Below are 14,452 nucleotides of genomic sequence, written 5' to 3'. Positions count from 1 at the left end.
TAATGAATCGTGTATCTTCATCATAGACAGGACTAGAACTATAAACGTGGTTTCTTCAGGAAATAGACCTACAGAAAAGACACCTCGTGTCGATCTGATCTCGGGAAGCCAATGGTAGTCAAGACCTGGGTAAGGGTATCGTGGTTCTTGCGCAGCTGGTCCCATTCGGCGTGGGCCTTGACCATCAACGTGCCGGCGAGGATGGTGCCGTTCAAGGAGATCTGGCCTGCACCCAGGACTTGGTCGCGGGCAGTCGAGTCGACGGGCACAGAGGCCGTCTCGTTACGGCGCGGACAAATGAGCATCGTGTCGACGGTCATGGAGAGGTTGTAGCTGATGGCGGCGGCGGGGCCTTGCGTCAAGGGCAGCGAGCTGTCGACCTGATCGCGGGAGACCTCTGAGAAGAGCTTGGCCACGGCCAGAGCGGCATTGTAGAGCGAGAGATACGTGGCGTGCAGGGTTTCCGGGGACGGGTCCGCGGGGATGGGGAGAGCGTAGTGCGCAAAGGGCAGAGAATGGAGGTGCAGGTATTCGCTGCGATCTGAGGGGGGCATGGGAGGTGAAGAAGCAGCCGAATGAGAGGCAGAGTGAGGTGCTGTTGCAGCAGCCGAGATCAAATCGATCAAGGGCTGCCAGCCGGCTTCGTCGTGGGGTTCCCCCCCATCACCACGCATATCTTCTACAGGCAGGAACTGCAGATGGCGATGCGGCTGGCTTGCCCCGCTGTGCTCGCCAGAATTGAAAAACGCAAACAATCTCCTGTTCCTCTGTCCGTTATGACTGCCGTGGCTGCCGTGGCTGCCGTGGCTGCCATGGCTGGCGGTCTCCTCCCACGCCTTCAAGCACGCATATGTCACCTCCAGGTCGCGCGCTTCCAGCAGATCGGTCTGGGCCTTCCATGCCGAGGTCGCGAGGATGAAGTGGTTGGGAATGACAGGGAACTTGTTGAGCACCAGCGTGTGGGTCGGATTCTCGGCGGGGATACGGGCAAGGAGGAGGTCCGCGGAGGGATCCTCGAAGGGGTCCGGCTTGGGTCCGGGAGGGGGATCGGTGGGTTTCGCCGACGGTTTCTTTGCAAGAGCTGGACAGTAGCGGAGTTGATACTAATAAAGGTATTCATTCTTCATTCATTCACGTGTAATGGCTAGAGAGCTCACCAAGGTAGAAGTTGTGGACTTACTGGAATGCCCCCCACGTGGAGGGTGGTTAATTGAGTCGGCGAGAAGACCAGGTGGCCTGCATCTTTGGCCGTGTGGAAGCGCCGAGCGACCAGCGCAGGAAGACTTTCCGAGAGACCCAGCTGCATGGTGTTGAATGGATATGCAGTAGGTGTACAGAGTGGTAGGAGTATTGTCGTAGAGTGAAACTGTCGGAGCGGGGCACTGTTATCTGAGACTTGACTAGGAGAGAAGAGAAGCTACTCCGGAACACTCAGTGGGTGTCTATGGCATCTAATAATATACGATAGAAGAACCTGTATTCCTGTTGTTGATATAGAGTACTATTAGCAAGTACAGCCGTGCTTTACAGCATTTAGGACAGCGATTATGTACGGAGTAGTAGGACAAGGACAGGACAGGACAGGACAGGACAGTGAGGTGATTTTACCCAATTCGGTCGTCACGGGATCTCGTGTTCTGTTCGTGACGTGTGACGCGTCGACTAGCTCGATCCGGAATCCTTTAGCGAGTCGCGACTTCCCTCGATCTCAGCTCAAGATTGAGAAGAGAAAAAGGAAGGGGGGATGAGATGAATGAAAACGAGGTATAAAGGTAAGTGCAGTACTTCTCTATTCTACTCTAATCAACAGGCCAAAAGCATCCATTCCGCCAGTAAGTCAAGTTCCTGAACTCTACACGATCTGTGTGCACTACTCTGACGATCCTCTTGGTCTTCTAAGAAATGACGACCCTTTCATCCCCTGCCCAGATGGTCTCCTGGGACGAAGACCGCTCGTTGAAGGAGGTCCCTCGCCTGACCCCCGCCGCGGTGAAGATGGCTCTGCCAGACCTCCACCTGACCATCACAAGCAGTTACCAGATGGTCTATCTGCCCGCCGGATCAGGACCAGGCCTGGAGAAAGAGGGGTCGGCGGTCTTCATCTTCACGGACCGCGTGGACTCCACCGATGAGGAGACTCCCGGCAGCTTCATGACGCAGGGCAAGGGCATGTTCATGGCCGCGACGTACCGGGTTGAGGGGACGTTTGAGATCATCGCGGGCAGTGGACAGGGGAAGCTGGGCGAGCGCTTCAAGGAGGGGAAAGGCAGTTTTGCGTCGGGCGAGGGAGGGAAAGTGAATTATGTTTTTGAACTGAAGTAGAAAAATATATTTATTTATTTTTTTAATCTTGAATTAGAAGACTATACTATACTTCTTTTTTTTAATCTGCTACAACCATCGCGGACGGCGAGAGAGAGAATAGTAGGTAGAAAACCCGGCCACCGAGCTTGCCAGGAGAAGCCCGTTGAAGGCCGCCATGATATAGAACGGCGCCCCCGGCGAAGAGACGTCAAAGAGCAGCCCGCCGAGTTTGGTGAGAAGCAGAATCCCCGCGCCGCCGTACAGAGAGTACACGCCTGCGATGGATCCCTTGAGATGTGATAGCTGCTGTTGTTTAGGGAAGAAAGGTGGTTCTTCCTCGTCTTCTCCTCTTTCTCGTCTTTCTCTTCCTTCTCCTTCTTCTCCTTCTTCTCCTTCCTCCTCCTCGTCAATTATGTCTTGTCGTGTATGACCATGTTGTACCGTGGTATCAACATGATCCGCGCTGGTGACGCTAAGAATGCCCCTACTGAGCACTGCGAGACTGCATACGATCGCTCCGATCTGGCTAATCCCCAGCAAGGCCATGACGACAAAGACCCCCCCGTTCCCCTGGGGTCCCTTGAACTGCGGGCTCGGCAGCAGCGCAAAGACAATGTAGCCGATGATGCCTGCGACGGCGGCGAAAAACAGCGGCGCGTGGTACTGTCGTCGGGAGCGGGCGGAGAGAAAACCGAAGAAGGGCGCCGCGATCAACGCGATCAGCTGCGACACGCCCGTCAGGATCGACGCGAGGATATATGCCTTTGGACAGGAGCGTTTGATGTCGCCGAGCCCCGCGTCGGTGTCGGCGACGAGACCTGAGGATTCGTCGCAGAGACCCGAGACGCGGTAATAGTGGTTCACGAAGAGGGGGATGAACAGCGAGATGCCCACCGAGGAGGCCCGCGCAACAAACCCGCCGATATAGCCCAGACCGATGTCTGGGTTACGGAAGCCCAGACCAAGCGCCGTGGTAAGCTGTTTCCAGTACGGTAGGGAAGAGGAGGAGGAGGAGGGGGCCACGCCGGTTCCCCCGTGAAGGGAAATCCCCGAACGCAGAGACCTCCAACCCTTGTGCTCTTCACCTGGCAGATTCCTCAGCCCCACGAAGCAGCACAGGCTGACGGCCAGAGCGACGATGGCGACGACGTGGTAACTCTTCCGGATGGCCTCGGCGGGCGACAGGCCGTCCTTCTCAAACCGAGCAGGCAGCGGAAGGAAAACAGTCAGCGCGACGAGAGCGCCGCAGCCGGCAAACATGCCCACGAACCCTGCCAGCGGCGCGGCAGCATCGTTTCCTCCTCCTCTTCCTCCTCCTCCTCTTACCCTTTCTGTTTCGTTGACACGACGTCGGTTTAGAAACCGGTGCGGGGTGATGGTCAGCTCCGACGAGACGGAAACCCGATACGCCTGGGCTTGGCTCTGTGTCTGGCCGGTGCTCAGCAACGATTTCCCCGTCACAGCGGGGAGGACGGCGGTGACCATGGTCGAGACAGCAGCTCCGCCAATACTGAAGAGTAGTCTTGCGAGCAGGAGATGGGGGTAGACGTTCTTCGCCTCGACGAGAAGCAGTAGACTAAATGCTATGATTGCATATCCACTCACGCAGACCTAAATGATAAATAATCAATAAATAATAAATAAAACGAAATAATACATCCAAGTAAAAGAGAGATGTACCATTCTCACACCGATTCTATCCGATAAAACACCCCAAACCGGACATGCCAGCAGAGCAAGCAGCTCGTCTGCGAAGCCGAGGGTTCCCACGGCGTCGCCCTCGCCATGAGTCCGACCGATCAGATCCGTGACCACGAAGGAGATGGAGGCGTTGACGAAGACCAGGAAGGCGATCGAGAAGGGACACACGGCCAGAAGGTAGGTGAGCAGGTTGACGCGCATTTCTTGTTTTCTGTCATCAACACCGTTTCATTCGAGGAGGAGAGAACAGTTGGAGACTCTTTACTGTGTTACTGTGTTACAGAGTACTCTGTACTGTCTCCGACGTGACGCGGCAGTCACATGACGTCAAGGTATCCCTTCATTCTGACCTTCATATCTACTAGGTAATTAGTATCTCGATTCGTAGTCTAATAGGTTGGTTGCACGAACTATTATTAATAGTTTCTTTAGTTCTATTGTTATCAGATCGGATAATGGCTAGTATAATCTCTACGGAGTACTCTTAGTACTCTTAGTGTACTCCGTAGAGACTGTACTCCGTAATGTTGATTATAATTAGTTAATATCGTAATTCATTATAGTTCTCCGTATACTCCGTATTAGTTACAATTCTCCACATGAAGATATATCCCTTGCGCCCCCGTCCCCTTGTGCACCGCCCGCTCGTCGCTGATCTGGACCACTGTCCGGCGCACGGCAGCAGAGAGCCGTCGCGGCCCAGCCACGGCAATGGCGGACTCGCCCTGCGCGGCGCAGAGACCGTCCCATAGGAGCGAGTCGATTTCCGGTCGCTGATAGTTGATTTCGCTCCAGGGGGGCACTACTTCAATACTTGAAGAAGCTGAATTCGGATCCTTCTGCATGACATTGCTATCCTTTTCTGCGATGCAGCATCCGCAATCGCCGGCGCAGGTGCAGGTTGATTTCCCTGCGCTGTCGGGCGAGTCGCACGTTAGGAATGCTTTAATCTCAAGGGTGATGCCGGCGTTCTCAAACGCAGGGAGCACATCTAGAAGCTCCTGGCGGATCCAGGACAGGGAGGCGCGGTCCTTGACGATCCAGACGAACTGGACGTTTCGTAGGGGTAAGGTGGGGGTGGTCTGGGCGCGCGCGGCGAGGCTCAGCAGGACGGAGAGAGTGAAGGTTACCCCCGTCCCGCCGGCAACTAGAAATAAAGTATCGTAGCAGGCGAAGTCGGTCTGCGAGGCAGCCGGGTAGGGCCCTTCGATCAGCGCGAGATACTGCTTCTCGCATACAGCTTCCGGGTCGTGGTTGTCAGGCTGGGCGGCGGGGGCGGCGGCGGCGGCAGTGGCGATGCGGCGCGTGAAGCCGCTAAACGTACGCAGGATCAAGACGAGATCACCCTGGTGCGAATCCGGGGTGGACAGGATGGTGGCCGGATGGGACTGGGCGAGGCCGAAGCGCGGCAGGGCGAGAAGCACATGGTCGCCGGGAGCCCACCGTTTGATGGAGGAGCCCCTGATATGAATCTTGGTGGCGCGGGCGTCGTCGAGAGAGTGTAGGGTGGCACGGGCGGGACGGAGATTAGCCAGGGCATACCGAGCCGTACGGACCAGCCGCTCGAGCAGGTAGAGAGCAATGGCGATGTAGACGTAGACGCGCGAATACAGCGCTGTCGACGGCAGATGCATCATGACGGCGATGATGAAGCCGAAGTAGGTGATGATATGCTGGAAGACGAACCAGTTGTAGGCATAGTAGCGCATGGGCGCGAAGGTGGTCAGGTTCATCCACAGCAGGATGGCGTAGGCGGCAATCCCCGTGGGCGGGCACGAGTCGGTCGCCCACTCGAGCTTCTCCACTCCGTACTGCTGCCAGCCGTAGCTCTGGAAGCCAAAGTGGAAGGTCGAGAGCAGCAGCGAGCCACGGGCGACCCAGCGGTGCAGCACGTTCAGCCGTTGGTAGGAGGTTCCCGACAGCACGCCGACGAGACTGTTCTTCCCGGCGAGGAGCACAATCAGCGGGATCTGGGCAACGGCCAGCCAGGCAGCCTGCACGCTGAGCGCCTGATAGTACTGGGCGCCCGTGACGTCGTTGTCGACGAACTCCAGCAGCAGAATGAACAGCAGGTAGGCGGCAACCATCCAGATGGCGCCCAGGTCAGGTATCCGGATCCAGGGCTCCAGCACGGGGAGATACGGTTGTAGATAGGCGATTTCCCGCAGGGTCGCAGTGGTTGTCGCAATCCATCTTATCGGTAGAGATGACGGCCGAGCGGGTTGTTTTTCGTTCTTGAGGCTTGCTTGAAGTCTGTCGGGAGTTAGCAGTGACCAGCAGAACAGGGAGAGAGCTCTAGAGAGACCTTGATCGCTGGATACTCGTATGAACGACATTGCAGAGGGTAGCCACGCCAATCACAGCCACAATGCCGTACCAGAAGCGTCTGGCAGCGGCGTTACCCTGGACCTGCAGCTGAGTGTCGTCGAGGATGTCGGCGAGGAAGTCGAGGCGTTGCGTGTAGTTGGAGAAATCCACGCCGGAGTCGGTCAAGGGACCGTCCGAGGAGCCACTGCTCATATCCATGATGGCACAGTGATTTGGTTAGATCGAAGAAGAAGAAGAGGCAAGGATCATTCTGAAGAAGAATGAATAATATTAATAATAAATCCAATTGCACTGGTATTTGCAGTCCTGCTCTATCTATCTTACATAAGAATGTGCTCAAGTGCGGTGGATCAAGGTTAAGATATAAGACCTCCTCCAGAGAATTACACTACTATAACAAGTAGTTATCTATTAACCCTCTATCTCAAGCTATGGATATGACCTCTACGTCCATGGCCATGGCTACTTCCACAGCCATGTCGATGACGGTGGTCTTTCAGAACGAACAAAACACCTCCCTGTACGCCACTGCCTGGACGCCTTCTTCCTCAGGCTCCTACGCCGGCACCTGCATCTTCCTCCTCCTCCTCTCCGTCCTCCTACGCTGTCTCTTCGCTTTCAAGGCAGTCTGTGAACGTCGCTGGCGGGTTCGGCGTCGTCGTCGTCGGTTTATTGCCATTGCCGGAGAACAATCCCAGTTGCAATCACAACCAGATGACGCCAAGATCGCCGACGAGTCCGTTCGCGTGCTGGCTTCAAGGCCAGGTTCGGTTCCAGTTCCGTGGCGGTTGAGTGTGGATCTACCGCGAGCGTTGATTTTCCTGTGCATCTCTGGGGTTTCTTATCTATTGTAAGTTTCTTTTTACCTGTTTCTCTTATTATTATATTTTCCCATATGCTAACTAGTATGTAGAATGCTGGCTGTTATGACTATGAATGTGGGCTACTTCTGTTCAGTGCTGGCAGGGGCTTTCCTGGGGGATCTGGCAGTTGGACGATACATTACAGACGATGACCATTAACTAATTTACGGAGTATCAAGTTATCAATTCATGGAATAATAATACCTTACTATCGGTACAGATGCCATAACTACTACATAAGAGTTTCAGTGAGCAGATTTGAGCATATTTCTTAGCCACGTTCGGACTAGCGGTGGGTCGACTGTCTTATTCTCAAATGCTTAGCATGCAATATTCTATTTATTCATTACAATCTATCGTTATTATTGAATATATTATTAATAATTGTCTATTATCAAGTATGGCATGACAGTTGACAAGCAATTCTAGACCCACGTCTTGTCTTAAGCTTTCAGTGGCCCAGACTATCCACAGAACCGAGTCAGACTTGCGCAAATGAGAAGCCTTCTCAAGATAATACCCCGAGTCATCTGTGTCCCAGAGTCCCAGGTCACTCCCCTGTCGTATCTCAGTGACTCGGCCCTGCTCGGAGTCTACCTAGGTGAAAGCTAGCCCCGCCTGTGCGAGCCTTGGTATTTGCCTTGAAATCGGTCATGCGATACGAGTTTTCGAGGTTGTGTCTCGAGAATCGGAGCGAGGGATGGGAGAGGATGTAGCTTAGTAGCATTGAGAATAGAGGATGGTACCGCAGCCTTCGTTTAGACAGATTGCAACTATAAGAAGACGATTTCTCAGTACCTGGCGCCTTGGATCAAAAGAGTACTCACTACTTTTCGACTTGGGTAGTGAAGGAACAAATAGTGACAAGCAATGTTTCCCTGTCCTTTCTTGAGACAAGATTCAAGGCAGAGTCTAGAAAGAGACCTTCATCTCAATGGAAGGCTGCTTCAGTGGATGCAAAAGGGCGCTGGGTTCTCGGTCGCCATGTCTTGCTGTTTTTCTCAAGACCTGGGATTGTTGGGTAAATAGAATCTCCAAGAGATCCTCCACGCTATAGATAGGGAGTAGAAGGTATTCTAGTCCATTCAGGAGTGTTTTAGGTTTATAATAAGGCATATGTTGCCATGATGTGGTAATACTAGATAAGAGGAGAGAAGAAGAGAGAAGAAGAGGAGGTTTTCTGGCAAGCGGACAAAGTCTTAAGAACAAGTAAAGCAATATTTCTTAACCAAGACATTGATATATACTTTAGAAAAATAGTTTAACACCTACTTATTCCTGCTAAGTTTATATTCAAAAGTGTCACTCCATCTATATCTCCAGCTATTTATTCTCCTTACTCTCTAGGAACTGCTTGGCCTGCAGCATGCCAGGAACCTGATGAGCCCCTTCGATAGGACTGATCCAATTAAGGCGCCTGTCAGTGAATACCTCCACCTCCGGCTTGTGCTCAGTCATCGTCTCGATGTCATCCAGAATTCCTGCCCGGAGGACGATGGTCTCGGGGGTAGTTCCATCAGCCTTTACTTCTTGCCCATAGATCGATGATCCTGTGTCGACAGTTAGTTACAGTCATCTAGAAACATCCGTGCTGGGTTCCATTCAATACACACCACACTCTGGACAGAAGTAATTCTCATAAGACTTTCCACTGTCTGCTGTTTTGGCCACTGCTTTCGGACTGCCGGTGACCTTCAGATCGGCGCGTTTGACCACAAAACTATACGTGCAGAGGGTGCCAGTAAGCTTGCGACAGTCAAGACAGTGGCAGAGTGCCTATTGAATAAGATTAGTCGATGAACACTCTGTCTTGGATATGGTACTAACTGATGCCAAGGGCTGGCCAGCATATTCGACCTTGACCTTTCCGCAGAAACAGCTGCCAACAGCCATTTTAGTGTTATAGAGGAGTGAAGAAATCAAATGTCTAGATAATATTTTTCCTGGGAAAGATAGCAAGAGTTGAGCCTCTTATATTAGTTGTCTAAGGCTGACTGCATAAAGTGATGATTCGTTGGCCCCAACGGAAGAGTGTTGATTAGAAATATTTAGTCAGGATTCAGCAGGGAAGGCTTCAAGTCTCACTTTGTTTTATGTAGTATCAATATTGAATAACTACTTACCTGCACTAGACATAAGCTGTTTATCAATCTATATTTATCTTTTACTCCGTCTTAATACATGCCTATGACGTTGTGGCTTAGAAGCCTCGGGTTTTTGGTGATATATTATGGAATGGATATTCGACATAAGGATTGATATATTCTATATCTTATGCAGTATTATATTAGGTATTGATTGTATTTCCTCTTTATATTTACAGGATAGTCCTATTACTACCGAAGGTGCCAACCCCTCAACCTCAATTTTATATAAAATAGCAGAATAGAGTCTTTTCTTTTAGAAATACCTTGCTTGAATGAGTTATGAAATCACTGATCTACCATTCACTAGGTCTTGTACTTGAAATAATAATAGATTCTAATATACACAATCTTAGTCTTATATCTTCCTCAATAAGTCTATAATATCACCTCGGTATGTGACGCTGACTAAGAATAACACTGCAACTCCCATATTATTATTGTCCCTCCGTATTGTCGACACAGCCTCATGGAGGTCCATCATGGCCGCACCAGAACCCGCCAGGCCTGTCAAAGCTGTCGGAAACGGCGGAGAAAATGCAACGGGCGTCTCCCCTGCAGCCAGTGTGTGACGTACGAGTATGAGTGTCGGTATCTGGGTGATGGGCCTGCTGGTGACCAAGTGAGACATGGAGAGAAGGAGGAGGAGGAGGAGGAAGAGGAAGAAAGAGAGGAGGAACATCGGAAAAAGAAGAGAAGAACAGCTGCAAGAAAAGCAGAGACGGAACCGACTCAACCAACCCCCAGACCCGTCGTGGATACGGTCAAAGGTCGGTACTCGGGCGCCCACAGCAGCATCGTCCTGCCGCGCCGCATGGGCCAGTCGATGGAACTGGGTAGCGAGCTGCGCCTACACTCGTTCGGTTGGAACATCAATACGCGGCCAGAGCTGTTGGCGCCTGCCGTCGTCCCGGTCGTGTGTCGATTGCTGGACGTGCATACGCTGTCGACGTATAGCCAGGTGTTTTTTGACGTGGTCGACCCGGTCTACCACTTTCTCGACCGCGCCCGGTACTTGGAGCGCTGTGCAGCGTACTGGGCGGAGCCGCCGCGGGTGCTCGAGGACTTCGAGGCTCTGGTTGCGGGCGTCGTCGTGCTGGGCTCCTTCTTCGCCGACACTCCCGTCGCCGTCGAGGCGGAGCTGGTCGAGCACGCCAAACAAGTGCTCGATCTGGGCTGTGCGTACGCCCCGGGGAGACTGTCACTCGACCAGGCGGCCGCCTGGATCGCGAGAACGCTGTATCTGCGCCTGGCCACCCGCCCCCATCTGGCCTGGTACGCCTCCTGCTCGGCCATGCATGTGGTGGAAGCCATGGGGTTGCACGTCGATCTGCGCACCGTCGATGTGGCCGGCAGGGGGGACTCGTCCGTCGCAGCGCTGACGACGCCCGAGTTTGTCGCCGCGCGACGTAACCTGTTCGAGTGCGCCTCCTTTCTGAATGCCATCATCTCCGCCGACTACGGCCGCTCGCGCGTCGTCCTGCAGGACTCGATCACCACCACCACCACCACCACCACCGCCGCCGCCGCTGCCGCTGCCGTCGCTACCACTGCCGTACTGGGTTCGTCCGGTCTCGCCGCCGCCGCCGACAGGCCCATGTCGAAGCTGACGGCTCTCCTCTTGCGTCTGGAGCGCGATCTCCCGCGTGGCGCCCGCCTGGAGATCCTCGAGTCTATCTACAGTCTTCCAAGCGAGCCTGCCGTCTTCGCCCTGCTCAAGACCGATGTAGCCATCCATCTCTTCCGCCGTCACGTCCACATCGACCAGGAACGGCTGAGCGGCGCCGAGAGCGCCTTGATGCTCACCATCCTCAAGGCCGGCCTGGCGCAGACCCGTGGCCTGCTTCCCTCCCACCAAGCTTGGTGGAATCTTCTCTTCACCCCGTTCCAGGCGCTCATGGTGCTTCTGGCCATAGACTCGACCGAAAGCCTCGAGCTTCTCTCCGAAACCATGTCTCTTCTCGACGCCGTCTCTCATGCGTTCCCCTGCTTTCTCGCCGGGGAAGTCCTGCAGACCGCGCAGACGCTCGCGAAGGGACTCGAGAAACGGAAGAAGAAACAGGCAAAACTGCTCAGCACTGCCTCCAACTGGACCTTCTCCTCTCCTCCTCCTCCTTCTTCTTCCTCCGCTCAGAACCACCAGGCGACTGACCCAGATCTACCTGATGGTAGCACCCCGGCCTCGGTCCATCCAGGGCACGCCGAGGCGTTATTAGATAGCTGGTTTGGCGGAGGGGTCGACTGGATGGACCTTTGGAACTCGACAGATCCAGTTTTGGACTTGAATTTTCCCTAGCAGTATTCGATTGATGCGGTTTATTTATACGCGTATGAGACCATATTGACCTAATACCACCTTTCAATACTTATTTAGTCAATTCACTACATCGTAGACTGATAGCTCTAATAATTATCATCACTTGTCTATCAGAAAAATATAGAAATCTTCTTCAACTGGGATCCATCGACTCGCTGACGTAATGCGGAGTGATCTGTCAAGATCAAGACACGCGATACTCCGCAAAACAACCTCGACAGCTTCAACTCCCTCCCCCACCACCCATGTCTTCTGGAAGGCCCTTCCGCCTCGCCATATCATAACGGCTGAGTCGAGTCTGTGCTCATCTGTCACCATGAGATTAGCGGCGTACGCGGGGGTACGTAAACGCTGGAAGAGCCGTTGATCCCCTCCGACCTGACGAGCAACTGACTGACGGTAATAGGCTTCTGCGGCCCTGGCGACGGGCGTCGTCTTGAAGGCGATGCATCAGCGGTCGAATTTCTACTCGGCGTGTGTCTATCTCTCGCAGAGTAGCGCCAATCTTATGGTAGTTCCTTAGTTCCTTCTTCACTATTGATTGAACGCTTTTTGGAATGCTTTTGGAAAGCTTGCTGACCGACTAGATTCTGACGAACCTCTGCCTCCTCATCACCGGATACGTCCTTTTCTGGCTACAGCGGCTGCTGTACGGCCCCCTGCGACCGATCGAGACCGAACAGCTGTACGAACGGGCGTGGTTTGCAGTCACGGAGACATGTCTCGCCATGACCATCTTCCGCGGCTCGCTGGGCGCCTGGTTCCTCGTCATGTTCGTCTCGCTGCTGGTTGGGAAGGTGTGGAGCTGGATCGGCGAAGGACGCGTCGAATTTCTCGAGCAGCAGCCGCCGGCGAACCCGCGGTTGTTCCATACCCGGCTGGCCATCTCGCTCGCCCTCACCGTCTGCTTCCATTCCTACATGCTCGAGTACTGCATCAAGACCGTGCTCGAGCAGGCCCGCCCGGATATGATGGTCATGTTCGGCTTCGAGTTTGCCGTCTTGACTATTCTCTCTTCCTCCACTACTGCCCGCTACGCCATCGCCCTCGTCGAGATCCTGATCACCCGCAAGCAGATCCGGGCCAAGCTCCAGGAGCGCCGCGCCGAGATCCGCGCCGCCCGTGACGAGATCATCAGGGAGCATGCCCGCGCCGGCGCCACCGGGTTTCCCTCCAACCTGCCGGATGAAAACGATGTCGACGAGCTCGAGCTGGATGTCCCCGGCTGGGAGGACAAGGGCCGCTGGGTCTTCTATCTCGACCTGCTGACCGACTTCCTCAAGCTGGTCGTCTATCTCTCCTTCTTTGTGATTTTGTTTACCTTCTACGGCCTGCCAATCCACATCCTGCGCGACGTCGTCGTGACCATCCGCTCCTTCGGCCGCCGCATCATGGATTTCTTCCGCTACCGCAACGCCACCCGCGACATGAACCAACGCTACCCGGACGCCACCTCTGAGGAAGTCTCCAGGGAGGACGTCTGCATCATCTGTCGCGAGGAGATGACTCCTTGGAACCAGCCGGCCGCCAACGCCAATGCTAACAATGCCGCCCCCCGCAACCGACTCCCAGAACGACGGCGACCCAAGAAGTTACCGTGCGGCCACATCCTGCACTTTGCCTGCCTCCGGAGCTGGCTTGAGAGGCAGCAGAACTGCCCGACCTGCCGAAGACCTGTTCTTGGGCCTGCGGCTGCCCGTGGCCACCCGGGCAATGCTGTCGGCGGCGGCGGCGACGGGCAAGCGAACGCCGGCGTGGGCGCCCAGCAGAACATCCCTGGCCAGAACGGCGGGGCACCGGACGGTTTGGCGAGAGCTCGGATCTACCAGTTTGGTCCATTCCGCCTCGGCTTCGGTGCCGGTCGGGGAGACCTGCTCCAGAACCTCCAGCGACAGATCCACCAGGGCAATGTTCCGGTGCAGGCAGGCGCCGGCAACAACAATATTAATAACGTCAACATGAACGACCCCGATGTACAGCAGCTTGGGTTTGGACTTGGGTTTGGACGAGCCCAGCCGACGCCCACCGTGCCTTCCGGGCCCAACCAGCTGGCCGGTGTTCAGATGCAGCTCCAGCAGATCGAACTGCAGCTCCTCCAGGAGATCAACAACCTGCGCGTCACGGCAGAGCAGCTCCACGTCGTGCGCCTGCTCCAGGCGGAACTCCAACGGCTGCGCGGTCTGCAGGCCGATTCCTCTGGTGTGCCCGCCACTGGGTTCCATAATATCACCTCATCATCAGCATCATCAGCATCTCCCTTGCCCTCATCATTTACAACGACAACAGCAACAACAACTTCGTCGTCGGCCCGTCGCCAGTTCTTTTCGGATCCGAACGTGCCGGCGCTTCGTACGGGAGACGAGCGACTCCCCGAGGGGCTCAATCTGCCGCCAGGGTGGACGCTGGTTCCCTTGCGCCACCTGCCTTCGAGACCAGCAGGGACAGGGACTACTCCGGGTTTATTCGGTGCTACACCTACAGAGACAACTACTCAGCAGACAGAGGCAGAGACTCCGACGGAGCCAGACAACCTTGGACAACCTGATGATCACGAACAGCCAGAGCAAGAAGATGCAAACCAAGTCACCCCCGAGCACGCATACGAAGCCCGCTCAAACTCGCCCTCCCAGGAATGGACGGACGTCACCCCCGATTCATCCGAACAGACACCCGACCGGTCTGCAGAAAGCACCCCCAGCGACGGGTCAAAGGGGAAGAGCCGAGTCCCGACGGTGGAGGAAGCAGAAGAGGAGCCTTGACTTGAAGCCTTGAGTTTTTTTTTTTTTTTTTTTTTT

The 14,452-nt window shown here is 54.6% G+C and overlaps 8 protein-coding genes across 8 annotated transcripts; 4 read left to right on the top strand and 4 right to left on the bottom strand.

Moving 5' to 3' along the window:
- Positions 1-8: 8 nt before the first annotated feature.
- ASPZODRAFT_133032 (hypothetical protein) lies at positions 9-1,545 on the bottom strand. The gene is made up of 2 exons (XM_022723171.1): positions 1,181-1,545; positions 9-1,103 (listed from the first exon to the last, which is right to left on the bottom strand). Exons 1-2 carry the CDS (start codon positions 1,304-1,306, stop codon positions 69-71), a joined length of 1,161 nt encoding a protein of 386 aa, XP_022580575.1. The 5' UTR covers positions 1,307-1,545; the 3' UTR covers positions 9-68.
- A 357-nt stretch (positions 1,546-1,902) lies between these two features.
- ASPZODRAFT_142695 (hypothetical protein) lies at positions 1,903-2,322 on the top strand (the record flags this gene model as incomplete). The annotated part of the gene is made up of 1 exon (XM_022724875.1): positions 1,903-2,322. One exon carries the CDS (start codon positions 1,903-1,905, stop codon positions 2,320-2,322), a length of 420 nt encoding a protein of 139 aa, XP_022580574.1.
- A 56-nt stretch (positions 2,323-2,378) lies between these two features.
- ASPZODRAFT_2045712 (hypothetical protein) lies at positions 2,379-4,351 on the bottom strand. Its single transcript, XM_022727597.1, has 2 exons — positions 3,985-4,351; positions 2,379-3,915 (listed from the first exon to the last, which is right to left on the bottom strand). The coding sequence occupies exons 1-2, from the start codon at positions 4,204-4,206 to the stop codon at positions 2,392-2,394; spliced, it is 1,746 nt and encodes a 581-aa protein (XP_022580573.1). The 5' UTR covers positions 4,207-4,351; the 3' UTR covers positions 2,379-2,391.
- Positions 4,187-6,647, bottom strand: ASPZODRAFT_2049685 (hypothetical protein). Its single transcript, XM_022727605.1, has 3 exons — positions 6,311-6,647; positions 4,417-6,258; positions 4,187-4,363 (listed from the first exon to the last, which is right to left on the bottom strand). The coding sequence occupies exons 1-2, from the start codon at positions 6,529-6,531 to the stop codon at positions 4,587-4,589; spliced, it is 1,893 nt and encodes a 630-aa protein (XP_022580572.1). The 5' UTR covers positions 6,532-6,647; the 3' UTR covers positions 4,187-4,363; positions 4,417-4,586.
- A 162-nt stretch (positions 6,648-6,809) lies between these two features.
- Positions 6,810-7,355, top strand: ASPZODRAFT_152292 (hypothetical protein; the record flags this gene model as incomplete). The annotated part of the gene is made up of 2 exons (XM_022725839.1): positions 6,810-7,183; positions 7,247-7,355. 2 exons carry the CDS (start codon positions 6,810-6,812, stop codon positions 7,353-7,355), a joined length of 483 nt encoding a protein of 160 aa, XP_022580571.1.
- A 1,146-nt stretch (positions 7,356-8,501) lies between these two features.
- ASPZODRAFT_133026 (hypothetical protein) lies at positions 8,502-9,215 on the bottom strand. Its single transcript, XM_022723170.1, has 3 exons — positions 9,024-9,215; positions 8,810-8,972; positions 8,502-8,746 (listed from the first exon to the last, which is right to left on the bottom strand). Exons 1-3 carry the CDS (start codon positions 9,087-9,089, stop codon positions 8,520-8,522), a joined length of 456 nt encoding a protein of 151 aa, XP_022580570.1. The 5' UTR covers positions 9,090-9,215; the 3' UTR covers positions 8,502-8,519.
- A 564-nt stretch (positions 9,216-9,779) lies between these two features.
- ASPZODRAFT_133025 (hypothetical protein) lies at positions 9,780-11,714 on the top strand. The gene has a single exon (XM_022723169.1). The coding sequence runs from the start codon at positions 10,155-10,157 to the stop codon at positions 11,634-11,636; it is 1,482 nt and encodes a 493-aa protein (XP_022580569.1). The 5' UTR covers positions 9,780-10,154; the 3' UTR covers positions 11,637-11,714.
- A 259-nt stretch (positions 11,715-11,973) lies between these two features.
- ASPZODRAFT_16653 (hypothetical protein) lies at positions 11,974-14,416 on the top strand (the record flags this gene model as incomplete). Its single annotated transcript, XM_022726764.1, has 3 exons — positions 11,974-11,997; positions 12,064-12,168; positions 12,245-14,416. 3 exons carry the CDS (start codon positions 11,974-11,976, stop codon positions 14,414-14,416), a joined length of 2,301 nt encoding a protein of 766 aa, XP_022580568.1.
- Positions 14,417-14,452: the final 36 nt, after the last annotated feature.

The sequence above is a fragment of the Penicilliopsis zonata genome (genome assembly GCF_001890105.1).
Source record: "Penicilliopsis zonata CBS 506.65 unplaced genomic scaffold ASPZOscaffold_8, whole genome shotgun sequence".
NCBI lineage: Eukaryota > Fungi > Ascomycota > Eurotiomycetes > Eurotiales > Aspergillaceae > Penicilliopsis > Penicilliopsis zonata.
This window is presented reverse-complemented; position numbering and strand designations above follow the sequence as displayed.